Consider the following 12,839-nt stretch of genomic DNA (forward strand, 5'->3'; position numbering starts at 1 on the left):
TACTGGACAGAAGAAGCTGCGGTTTCTGCAGGAACGAAAAGGGCTAGAGACTTCCCCTTTGGTGGACGGATCCCTCTCGCCGTGGAGAGTCGTGCAGAAGTGTTTTCCCGCCGAAAGAACGCCAACAAGCCTTGCTAGCTGCAAATCGTGCGGTTAGCGTTTTTGGACGCTGCTGAGGCCCAGGAGGGACCAGGAGGTCGCAAATTGTACCAGGAGAGAGAGGGGACCTCGAGCAAGACAAGGAGCCCTCTCTGAAGCAGGTAGCACCCGGAGAAGTGCCAGAAACAGGCACTACGAGGATGCGTGAAACGGTGCTCGCCGAAGTTGCACAAAGGAGTCCCACGTCGCCGGAGACCAACTTAGAAAGTCGTGCAATGCAGGTTAGAGTGCCGTGGACCCAGGCTTGGCTGTGCACAAAGGATTTCCGCCGGAAGTGCACAGGGGCCGGAGTAGCTGCAAAAGTCACGGTTCCCAGCAATGCAGCCCAGCGAGGTGAGGCAAGGACTTACCTCCACCAAACTTGGACTGAAGAGTCACTGGACTGTGGGGGTCACTTGGACAGAGTCGCTGGATTCGAGGGACCTCGCTCGTCGTGCTGAGAGGAGACCCAAGGGACCGGTAATGCAGCTTTTTGGTGCCTGCGGTTGCAGGGGGAAGATTCCGTCGACCCACGGGAGATTTCTTCAGAGCTTCTGGCGCAGAGAGGAGGCAGACTACCCCCACAGCATGCACAAGCAGGAAAACAGTCGAGAAGGCGGCAGGATCAGCGTTACAGAGTTGCAGTAGTCGTCTTTGCTACTATGTTGCAGGTTTGCAGGCTTCCAGCGCGGTCAGCAGTCGATTCCTTGGCAGAAGGTGAAGAGAGAGATGCAGAGGAACTCGGATGAGCTCTTGCATTCGTTATCTAAAGTTTCCCCAGAGACAGAGACCCTAAATAGCCAGAAAAGAGGGTTTGGCTACCTAGGAGAGAGGATAGGCTAGCAACACCTGAAGGAGCCTATCACAAGGAGTCTCTGACGTCACCTGGTGGCACTGGCCACTCAGAGCAGTCCAGTTTGCCAGCAGCACCTCTGTTTCCAAGATGGCAGAGGTCTGGAGCACACTGGAGGAGCTCTGGACACCTCCCAGGGGAGGTGCAGGTCAGGGGAGTGGTCACTCCCCTTTCCTTTGTCCAGTTTCGCGCCAGAGCAGGGCTAAGGGGTCCCCTGAACCGGTGTAGACTGGCTTATGCAGAATTGGGCACCTCTGTGCCCAACAAAGCATTTCCAAAGGCTGGGGGAGGCTACTCCTCCCCTGCCTTCACACCATTTTCCAAAGGGAGAGGGTGTCACACCCTCTCTCAGAGGAAGTTCTTTGTTCTGCCATCCTGGGCCAGGCCTGGCTGGACCCCAGGAGGGCAGATGCCTGTCTGAGGGGTTGGCAGCAGCAGCAGTTGCAGTGAAACCCCAGGAAGGGCAGTTTGGCAGTACCAGGGTCTGTGCTACAGACCACTGGGATCATGGGATTGTGCCAACTATGCCAGGATGGCATAGAGGGGACAATTCCATGATCATAGACATGTTACATGGCCATATTCGGAGTTACCATTGTGAAGCTACATATAGGTAGTGACCTATATGTAGTGCACGTGTGTAATGGTGTCCCCGCACTCACAAAGTTCAGGGAATTGGCTCTGAACAATGTGGGGGCACCTTGGCTAGTGCCAGGGTGCCCTCACACTAAGTAACTTTGCACCTAACCTTTACCAGGTAAAGGTTAGACATATAGGTGACTTATAAGTTACTTAAGTGCAGTGTAAAATGGCTGTGAAATAACGTGGACGTTATTTCACTCAGGCTGCAGTGGCAGGCCTGTGTAAGAATTGTCAGAGCTCCCTATGGGTGGCAAAAGAAATGCTGCAGCCCATAGGGATCTCCTGGAACCCCAATACCCTGGGTACATCAGTACCATATACTAGGGAATTATAAGGGTGTTCCAGTAAGCCAATGTAAATTGGTAAAAATGGTCACTAGCCTGTTAGTGACAATTTTTAAAGAATTGAGAGAGCATAACCACTGAGGTTCTGATTAGCAGAGCCTCAGTGAGACAGTTAGTCACTACACAGGTAACACATTCAGGCACACTTATGAGCACTGGGGCCCTGGGTTACCAGGGTCCCAGTGACACATACAACTAAAACAACATATATACAGTGAAAAATGGGGGTAACATGCCAGGCAAGATGGTACTTTCCTACATACACCACCCATGGGAGCCCATGCAAACTATGTCTGTAGGCCTGCCACAGCAGCCTGCGTTAAAAGGTGAAACTTAATCTTGTTAACAAAAGGAAAACCACATTTGTCTGCAAACCCCAAATCCCAATGTCACATCTAATAATAATTAAAGGCCAACTTACAGGCTCAAAAACTAATGAATTATAAAAATGAATCCTTACATCCAGTAAATAAACCGTGTAACACCTAAAGTCACTACATGAACTCTATGTAGTAGCATGTAAAACCACATTTGACCGGTAATTAAACGACGCACCAGATCGTCAACATATGAAAGAATAATGTGCGTCTTAGGGAGCAAACTTTATTCTTTCTGCAAACTTGTGCGTTCAAATTATTTGAGAAATCCGAACAAAACAATAAATTTGTGCAAAAAAAAAAATTAAGTGAACCTAGTAGGTTATCCATACACCCCAGTTTAAAGGGTCTTAAAAATAAAATAAAAAAAGTCGTAACACTAGGAACATATAACCATTTCACCTAGTGTTGTACTCCCACCTGTACCTGTGTACACAAACTCCAACATGCATTTAATGAAACCAAGATTAATGTGTCGTTACCACAACTCTGATTTAATTTTTTTTTAAACAGCACGTGTTAAAACGAGTTGACAAAGAACAGGTGTTCTGTTCAGTCAGAAAGTGAAGGAGGCCTTTACATCCTTGTCTTGTCACATTTGCTCTGTGTTCAGAGACAGAGGTCAAAAGTCAGTTAGTCTTACAATTAATTTTCCTTCAGACTGCAGAGTTCCAGGATTTTGCCAGTTTTTTCCTAACACCATTTAAATAGCTAAGTCAACTGTACAAACATTTCAAAATATATTTCAGTAGTTGTTAAAGCCCTTTGTTTGTACTTCTATATGTTGAAAAAAAAAATTTTATTTGGAAAACAAATTAGAACCCTTTGCTTGGTGATGTGCAAACAATAAATGTTTGCCGAAAGCCTATTTTCAAAGATTTAATACATTATATAGTTTTATCAATAAAGCTGCAAGTTAATGGAAGGTTCTTGGACATTTCATGAAATATTTCTCTCTGTAAATGACAGTGTATGACCACATCATGCTTCAGTGATATATTTATTAAAAATTTGTGTTTAAACATAAACCTAGAAACACTCCTGCCCTGGTAGCAATGCTATTAGTAAACTAAGAGGCAAGTATGGATCATGTGTCTCCATATGTGGGCCAGATTCTTTTTATACATGGAGGAAACGTTTAGGCTATTTAATCAAAACAAACAAGTTTTCTTGTACTGTAGAAATGCTGAGCTCACATATTTGAAGGTACACATGAGAGAATACAGAAAAAGGTGACTGTAAATAAAATATTTGCCTAGGATCACACAATTGAGACCCATTTACAGGTCAAGTAATTTACAGTTATGGTTAAGTAGGTTATTCAAGCTACTCGACCTGCAGCTCTTAGGATTGTTCGGGGCCTGAACACACTCCCACAAGAACAGTAGGCGACTTCAACAAAACATCTCAGCAATGTGTCTAAATTAGCTTATGTCAAGAGCACCTTACATCTTATATTAGAAACCTAATATTTAAAAAAAAAAATCAGATAACCAGATCACTGTATAATCCACTATTCATGATCCAAGTGTATTAAAAACAAAAACAAAAATATATATATATATATTTTTTTATAATACAGAGCAGTACATCAAACAACATGATGGGTCCTAAACATCTAAATTGACTTCACCTACAAAGACATAAATCTCAAATAGGAAGCATCATAATCAAGCAGTTAAATAAATATGTCACTGTCTCAAATAACACCCCAATCGGGGACAGCGCGCACATAAGTTCAAAACCGATCACATTAACTCACCAAGATAGGACAAACAAAGTACTCCAACAAAATACGTGCGTGAGAACAGTGTGTAACCAAAGCGCCATATTGAACTAGTCTTATAAACTTACTGCACAGAAATAAAAGATTGGGAATTACACAAATATGAAACAAATAAAGGACTAGGTAGAGACCTCCCACGGGTCACATGTATATATGTGGAGGCCATTATCATACATCATCATACTACGTATCGCACATTCTATGTCTAAATATGAATGGTTATGCATACAAATTAGTGTGTATTCATCCACAGTAAAAATAAACTGACAAAAAATTGTAAATCCCTAGCAGCGTGTACAAATAGCACTATATTAGCCCCAAATTTCATATCTGCTGCAAAATTAAAGAGAGGCCACTGATGATTAAAAAAAAAGTGTGTAAAACAGACAAAGGAAAATTGAACAGACACTTAAGGTTCACACGTGTAAGCCTGGTTGCCAAAATTATCGTACGCCGCAATGCACCATGTGTGCGTGATGTGTATACTATATTTTAAACAAAGACAATCAGTGTGTGATAAATTCTCTGAACAAAAACATAAATAAGAACTATTAGAAACACAGTAAAAGGTAAAAAAAAAAAAAAAAAAAAAAAAAAGTTCATTATAGCAGCGCCCGGAACTACCATCTTAACTAATACATGCTGAAACTTACATATACAACATCAATATTTCCAGACTTATTTCTTCACTGAAGTATAGATTATCTGCACAACTGTCCCCATAAACTTGTTCCGGCCACCAAAATTAAAAGGAAAACTCCTAACAATATCAGTAATTACTGTGTGCTCAACAAAAAGGCGTCAGAAAGAACCAAATTTCATAACTATCAAATAAGGTGGCCATTGCTAACTTCATGATCATTGTATCTAAGAAAACAAGCATCCTATATTAGTAGATCCTAAAAACAGCCAGTAACGTATTCCAAAAAGATTAGTCAATATATTGTCGCAGCACTAGCTAGTTCACACCCTATATTAAGTAAAGTAATTTCTAAGATACAGTACTCACATTTACACAAGTCAAAACCAGCAATAAATACCATCAAACACAAAAAATTTAGCTCTAGTAATCATTGCGCCTACATCTCACAGGACAGTCCTGTATAATACACCACCATAGAAGGTACCCACCAGTTACTGCTACTCGAGATCCAATCATGTGTAGTAAATTGATACACGGTGGATGAAACACATAGTTCGCCTTCGAGCCCCCAGTACACAGTTGTTGTGTATAATTATCTTCATGTAAACGCTATAAGGTGGACAACTAATTTATCCACTGTTTCTCGAATCATAGCCTCAAAACTGGCGATCCCACACCACTCTGCAGAGACCGCATCCATCAACATAGCAGTTTATTCCCACTCCTATCACTACCAGTCAGTGGCATCGAACTCTCCATCCTTTCCTTTGTCCAGTTTCGCGCCAGAGCAGGGCTGGGGGATCCCTGAACCGGTGTAGACTGGCTTATGCAGAGATGGGCACCATCTGTGCCCATCAAAGCATTTCCAGAGGCTGGGGGAGGCTACTCCTCCCCAGCCCTGACACCTTTTTCCAAAGGGAGAGGGTGTAACACCCTCTTTCTGAGGAAGTCCTTTGTTCTGCCTTCCAGGGCCAAGCCTGGCTGGACCCCAGGAGGGCAGAAACCTGTCTGAGGGGTTGGCAGCAGCAGCAGCTGCAGTGAAACCCCAGGAAAGGTAGTTTGGCAGTACCCGGGTCTGAGCTAGAGACTCAGGGGATCATGGAATTGTCTCCCGAATGCCAGAATGGCATTGGGGTGACAATTCCATGATCTTAAGACATGTCACATGGACATGTTCAGAGTTACCATTGTGACACTATACATAGGTAGTGACCTATGTATAGTGCACGTGTGTAATGGTGTCCCCGCATTCACAAAGTCCGGGGAATTTGCCCTGAACGATGTGGGGGCACCTTGGCTAGTGCCAGGGTGCCCACACACTAAGTAACTTTGCACCTAACCTTTACCAGGTGAAGGTCAGACATATAGGTGACTTATAAGTTACTTAAGTGCAGTGGTAAATGGCTGTGGAATAACGTGGACTTTATTTCACTCAGGCTGCAGTGGCAGGCCTGTGTAAGAATTGTCAGAGCTCCCTATGGGTGGCAAAAGAAATCCTCAGCCCATAGGGATCTCCTGGAACCCCAATACCCTGGGTACCTAGGTACCATATACAAGGGAGTGCCAATGAGAATTGGTAAATTTGGTCACTAGCCTGCAGTGACCAATTTGGAAAGCAGAGAGAGCATAAACACTGAGGTTCTGCTTAGCAGAGCCTCAGTGATACAGTTAGGCACCACACAGGGAACACATATAGGCCACAAACTTATGAGCACTGGGGCCCTGACTAGCAGGATCCCAGTGACACATAACAAACATACTGACAACATAGGGTTTTCACTATGAGGACTGGGTCCTGGCTAGCAGGAGCCCAGAGAGACAGTGAAAATACCCTGACATACACTCACAAACAGGCCAAAAGTGGGAGTAACAAGGCTAGAAAGAGGCTACCTTCCTACAGCGTGTGCCCTCTAAAGAAATGTTGTAAGCTCAGACTGCACTACTGAGAGTAGTTCCATCCTAAAAATGAGTACAGATGCTTGCAAACTTTAACAATAAGAAACCATATATAATGCTCCCAGAATGCTCTCTGAGCAGATGCAAATATTTGAAGAAGCCTAAAAGCAAGTTTGATTCTTTACTCTCAAAATAAAATGTTCACAAAAAAATGCAACTAGGAAAAATAAAGTTTAGCTAATTTACTGGGAAAGTTTAGGGACCATTTCTTTGAAGCATCATTAGTAAAATGTGTTGATACATGCTAAAAAAAAAAAATCATACTGTAAAAATCAATGTAATATTTAACAAGATTATGAGAAGCATGAATATAAAGAAGCATTGGCAAAGCCAATAGGTCAGACATTGGTGGTCAGCTTTTTGGCTTTGTGAATGCATGTTTTGTTTTGACATGGTTTTGGTAAAACTTTATTGTTGTGGGAGCTGCCGGGCCCTCATTTTAACACCAAACACAGCAATAAGGAAAATTAGTTTTGGTCTCACATTGCTCAGAAGTCCCTGGTATGGAATTAAACTACTTTGTGTGCAGACATGCTACATGTGAAAGAGCAGAATGCTGCCCCAGCTGGCTCTCTTTGCCTGGGGGGTGTTCTTTTTGAAAGGGGCTATGGTGTTGGCGCAGTCGGTTATCCAGTTGTGGAAGGTGTGTGCTGTGGTTTTTGGGTCATCGTTGCGTGCGATGGTAGGTGCGGCGAGGGTGGCGGTGAGCCGATCATCGTTTATTCTTGTCCAGTTTGTATGCGATGGCTGGAGTTGGGGGTCTGGTGATGGTGGGCGAGTTGAAGGTGAAGTGGATGCATCGGTGATCTGCCCATGGGAGCTCTGTGGTGTGGCTGAAGGTGGCAGAGGTTCCTGTAGTGAAGATAGGATAGAGGGTGTGTCCTTCCGAGTGTGTTGGCTCTGTTAAAGTCCTATGTTGTGCAGGTTGTCTAGGAGGGATGCGGTGTTGGGGCTGTGTGGTTTCTCGAGGTGGAAGTTGAGGTCTCCCAGCAGGGTGTAGTTGGTCGCTGCAATGGCCTGTGCGGAGATAAAGTCCATGATTGAGTCGGAGAAATGTTTGCGGGGTCCGGGAGGGCGGTAGATGATGGTTCCCCTAATGGTGGATGTCAGGCTGGTGGGTAGCTTGAAGTGTAGGCGTTCCATCAGGTTAGTGGTTTCGTTGGAGTCTTCGGAGTGTGTGTTCAGGCGGAGGTTGGACCTGTGGAGGATAGCGATTTCCCCCCTCCAGGGTGGCTGGGACGATCTTTCCGGGCGATCTTGTACACCTGGGGGATGGTGATGGCGATGTCCGGGTCTGGGGTGTTGTTGGTCCAGGTCTCAGTGAGGGACGCGACATCCGGGCTGATGTTGTCGAGGAGGTCCCAGATTTCTGTGGTGTGTTTATGGAGGGAGCGGACATTGAGGAGGATGCACTTCAGGGGTTTCGGGTTCGGTGAGTTGTTGCGAGTGGGTTGTGCTGGGTCTTGGTGGTGGTGCAGGTTTGATGGCAGCGAAGGCAGCTGAAGGGACCGTGTGTGTTGCCTGTAGCTGCTTGCAGTTGTTGCGTCCTGGGTTGAGTGCGATGAGTTTATCTGCTGTGTAGAGGGGGTCCTGGCGCTGGCTGCATTCGGGCTCGCCTTATGCGCACCAGCGGCTGTCATTAAGTAGGGAGAGGGGGAGGAGAGGACAGCTGGGAGGCAGGAGAGGAAAACGGTGCAAAAAAAGGAGGTGGGGCAGCAGGAGTGAGACGCGGAAAGCTAAAGACACAAAAGGAAGAAAAAGCACACAAAGAGTGAACAGAGGAAAAAAAGGCAGTAAAGAAAAAAGAGGCAGAGGGAAGCCCAGGAGAAGAGCAGAGCTCTCCCACTAGGCACCAGGGATGAGGCGCAGACAGAAGCCTGTGGGTGGAGGAGGGCCTCGAACTCTCGACAGAGGTCAGAGTTCAGAGGAACAGAAGGGCTTACTTGCCGGTGGAACTACTAAGTGGCAGAGCAATTCACTGACTAGGTCAGTGTGGTTCCTCGTCCTACCACGCAGCGGCCACCATTAAGTAGGGAGCGGGGGAAGGGGGAGGAGAGGACAGCTGGGAGGCGGAAGCGGAAAACGGCATGTAAAAAGGGGGCGAGGCTGAAGGGGCAGCCGCTAGCAGGGATAGGGCGCGCAAGAGAGGAGGTGGGCAGGGCTGTGAGGAGGGGAGAGTGACAGTGAGGGAGAAAAACAAAGAGAGTGAGACGCAGAAAGCAAAAGACACAAAAGGAACACAACACGGAAGGAAAAGCCTACAGAGTGAACAGAGGCAAAAGAGGGGGAAAAAAAAGAAAAGAACAAAAGAGAAAAGCGTCAGAGGGCAGCCCAGTAGAAGAGAACAGCTCTCCCACTAGACACCATGGATGAGGCGCAGGCAGAAGCCTGCAGGTGGAGGAAGGCCTCGAACTCTTGACAGAGGTCAGAGTTCAGAGGAACAGAAGGGCTTACTTACCAGTGGAGCTAGAAGGTGGCAGAGCAATTCAATTACTAGGTCAGTGTGGTTGCTCTGTTAGCGACTTTCCATTCATGTTTTTTGTAGCAGTTTCAAGATATTTGTTTAGATCTTCTCATTGCTCAAGAGTGTAATTTTTTATATTTATCTCCTTCCATAAACTTAGCTTTGTGATAAAATATCACTCTTTCACACTTCTGACAGTCAAATGTCACTCATAAGTACACGGAAACCATGGAAATGTCAGACATGAAAACCTGACAGCGATGAACTGCAATGTTTGAGCCTTCTCAGCTGCTGTGAGAATAAACTGCACAGTCTGAGTGGGAGAGTGAAAATGTTTAATTTACATAATTATCAATAAGCAAAATATTATTTACCTTATTTAGCAATGTGTGCATATTAATTATATAATTTATAGCGGGTGACTATGTTGTCATCATGAGCAGCATGTTAAAGAGTTAAGTTTAGCTAATGGCTTGAATGACTACTTTTACACTTGAAAGGTCTGCACATTTCATACTGGTTTGATTTGCACATTATGTGTTTTTCCTTTTCAGATGCTGTGCTTTTCCAGATGCCTTACCAATAGCTGGTAAATAGTTATTTTTTTTATGTATGAGACAAATGAGTTCTCATTTGAGAAGATGCCAGTGTGGGAGAGCTGTGGGAAGAGCTGACTGTAGTCGACAGTCAATCTGGCTTCACAATTCAGGGACATAGCCATGTGTGGATCGCTGTTTAGACATGAGACAGTGCGGAGTATACCTTCTCCCAGAGTCTGGAGAGAACCGACTGGTCTCCAAGAGTGGGAAGAAGCTTAAATGTTGAATTAATGTTTTGTTGTATTGCAACAGTGTGTTCTCCTGAGACTAGCTGGGAAAGCCGGTCGATGCAGACACCACACTGAGATACACTTGTCTGATGCCTCATATGTGGTACTTAGCAGGGCTCCCCGGAGCACAGATCTCAGTTTCTCACCTGCTCCAGAGGGGTCCATGGCCTGCACATACAGCTGTGCATGGTCCCGACGCCCCAGTGGTCTCCTGCTCCTCTCAGGGCCTTCATCACGTGGGTGCGGGCTCCCATAGTCAAATGCGCGAGTCTGACGCCTGATGCGTGGTACTAGGCAGGGCTCTGTTCCTGTCAGGCCCTGCAGCCAGATCGCATCAGTTTCTCACCTGCTCCTAGGGCTCCATGGCCTGTGCTGGGTGCCCGTGCTTTGCACAGTTCCGAGGCCCTAGTGTTTTGTAGCTTCCCTCAGAGCTCTCCGCCTGTCGGTGCAGGCCCCCACACTGAGATGCACTGGTCTGACGCCTGATGCGCGGTACTTGCAGGGTGTGTTCCTTTCAGGCCTAGCAGCACAGTCTGCATATTTTATCTCCCCTGCTCCAGAGGCCCTCCATGGCCTGCGCTCAGTATGCTCCTGAGAGCCCCGTGCCGTCCTCCCTCCCTCTTGGGTATTGCAGGGAGTTGGACTTGTGCCGGTGGTCTCACCTCAGGGCACTCTTCATGTCGTTGCGGACACCACACTGAGATGCGCGAGTCTGACGCCTGATGCACAGTACTTGGCAGGGTGCGTTCCTGTCAGCCCTGCAGCACAGACTGCATTTGTTTCTCACCTGCTTCCATGGCCTCCATGGTCTGTGCTCGGTACAGCTTGAGGTCCTGAGAGCCCAGTGCCGCCCTCCCTCCCTCTTGGGCACCGCAGGAAGTTGGACTTGTGCGCCGTTGGTCTACTCCTCCCCTCTGGGCTGTCCACCTGTCGGTGCAGGCCCCCACACTGAGATGCACGCGACACCAGATGCGTGGTACTTGGCAGGGCTCTGATCCTGTCATGCACCGCAGCACAGACTGCATTACTATCTCACCTGCTCCTGATGTCTCTGTGGCCTGCACATGGTGCTGTGCGTGGTTCCCAGGTCCCGGTGGTCTCCTCCTCCCCTCAGTGCCCGCCTCCCGTTGGTGCGGACACCACACAGAGATGCGCGAGTCTGACGCCTGATGCGTGGTACTTGGCAGGGTGTGTTCCTGTCAGCCCCGCAGCACAGACTGCATTAGTTTCTCACCTGCTCCGAGGCCTCCATGGCCTGTGCTCGGTGCTGCTTGGGGTCCTGAGAGCCCAGTGCCATCCTTCCTTTCTCTTGGGTATCGCAGGGCGTTGGACTTGTGGGCCTGTGGTCTCCCCCCCCCCACCTTCTGGCTGTCCGCCTGTCTGTGCGGGCCACCACACTGAGATGCGTGAGTCTAACGCCAGATGCGTGGTACTTGGCAGGGCTCCGATCCTGCCAGCCCCGCAGCAGACTGCATTCGTTTCTCACCTGCTCCCGGGGGCTCCGTGGCCTGTGCTGGGTGTTCGGTACTGTGCGCGGTCCCGAGGCCCCGGGGGTGTCTCCGTCGCCTCAGCCCGGCTGACAGGTCCCGCGCGGACACGCCCACTCCGCAGGCGCCGCCGGGACACCCATGGTACAGGGTTCAATGCGGCGACCGCGGCCCACAGAGCCGCGCTCATGAGCAGATCTCCGACTCTCCCCTGCGTACTAGAGCGCTCCCGCAGCCATGTCTGCGAGGCACCGGAAGTCAGGCACCTAACCGGAACACGGTGGCGGCCATATTAGTGCTGGAAGGCTCGGTCTGAACCGAAGAAGCTAGGAGTAATAGGTGAGCAGCGGCCATCTTGGTGAACGCCGGAAATGAAGTCATAGTGCGTAGCGGCCATAACACAACTATGGTCGCCATCTTTGTGAAGGGCAAGAACCCTGCAACAGAGTTGATGACTTCACATCCGGTGTCAGAGCAGTAGTGCCTGACTTCCGGTGACGCGTCTTCCGCCCTTCACAGACATGGCCGTCCCCTTCCTTCCTGTAACGGTTCCCGCGCCGCCCCGGCTGCTGCTCCCGGAGGCCGCTCGGTTGTAGCCGCCGGTGCGCGGTAGGAGCTGCCCCGGGAGAGCCGCAGGGAGTCCCGCCCGCGCCCCACGGCTTCCGGTGCCGTCATGTAACCGGAAGAGCAGAGGCCACGCCCCGCGCGGAGAGCAGGTAGACACGTGGGGGCTTCGGGGCGCTGGTGGGGGAGGGGGAGAGGGCGGGGTCTCCAACGTGCACCCCGAAGGCACGAGACCCCGGCCCTCGGTGAGGGGGGTGCAAGGAAGGGTTATCCCCAGAGCACGTGTGAAGCGTCTGCACAACACACACCCCCCAGGGACACAATAAATACACCCCAGGGACTGCAGGGGGCGGCATCAGTGCTGCACTGTCCATTGCACCGCAGACACCCGTGGTATACACGGTCTGCAATCACAGGGGGAAGGCACCGCGCCGTGTGCAGCAGGAACACAACGCGCCGTGTGCAGCAGGAACACAACGCACCGTGTGCAGCAGGAGGAACACAACGCACCGTGTGCAGCAGGAGGAACACAACGCGCCGTGTGCAGCAGGAACACAACGCGCCGTGTGCAGCAGGAGGAACACAACGCACCGTGTGCAGCAGCAGGAACACAACGCGCCGTGTGCAGCAGGAGGAACACAACGCGCCGTGTGCAGCAGGAGGAACACAACGCGCCGTGTGCAGCAGGAACACAACGCGCCGTGTGCAGCAGGAGTAACACAACGCGCCGTGTGCAGCAGGAACACAACGCACCGT

The 12,839-nt window shown here is 48.8% G+C and overlaps 2 protein-coding genes across 5 annotated transcripts in view; one reads left to right on the forward strand and one right to left on the reverse strand.

Moving 5' to 3' along the window:
• LOC138252457 (zinc finger protein 420-like) overlaps window positions 1-11,925 on the reverse strand; it is a 32,298-nt gene extending 20,373 nt beyond the window's left edge. Inside the window, exon 1 of one of the 2 annotated variants that reach the window (XM_069205740.1) lies at window positions 11,519-11,925. Coding sequence is in view for 1 of the 2 variants with exons in the window: in XM_069205739.1 (XP_069061840.1) it covers window positions 10,179-10,197 (19 nt within the window). In the remaining variant the exon portion in view is untranslated. Of the gene's footprint in view, window positions 1-10,178 lie in introns of both variants that reach the window. The other variant, XM_069205739.1, reaches the window with a different exon arrangement.
• An 85-nt stretch (window positions 11,926-12,010) lies between these two features.
• LOC138252483 (zinc finger protein 189-like) overlaps window positions 12,011-12,839 on the forward strand; it is a 122,387-nt gene continuing 121,558 nt past the window's right edge. For 2 of the 3 annotated variants that reach the window (XM_069205744.1, XM_069205743.1), the window contains exon 1: window positions 12,013-12,235. The gene's annotated coding sequence lies outside the window, so the exon portion shown is untranslated. Of the gene's footprint in view, window positions 12,236-12,839 lie in introns of all 3 variants that reach the window. The other variant, XM_069205741.1, reaches the window with a different exon arrangement.

This window comes from Pleurodeles waltl, chromosome 1_2, assembly GCF_031143425.1.
Source record: "Pleurodeles waltl isolate 20211129_DDA chromosome 1_2, aPleWal1.hap1.20221129, whole genome shotgun sequence".
NCBI lineage: Eukaryota > Metazoa > Chordata > Amphibia > Caudata > Salamandridae > Pleurodeles > Pleurodeles waltl.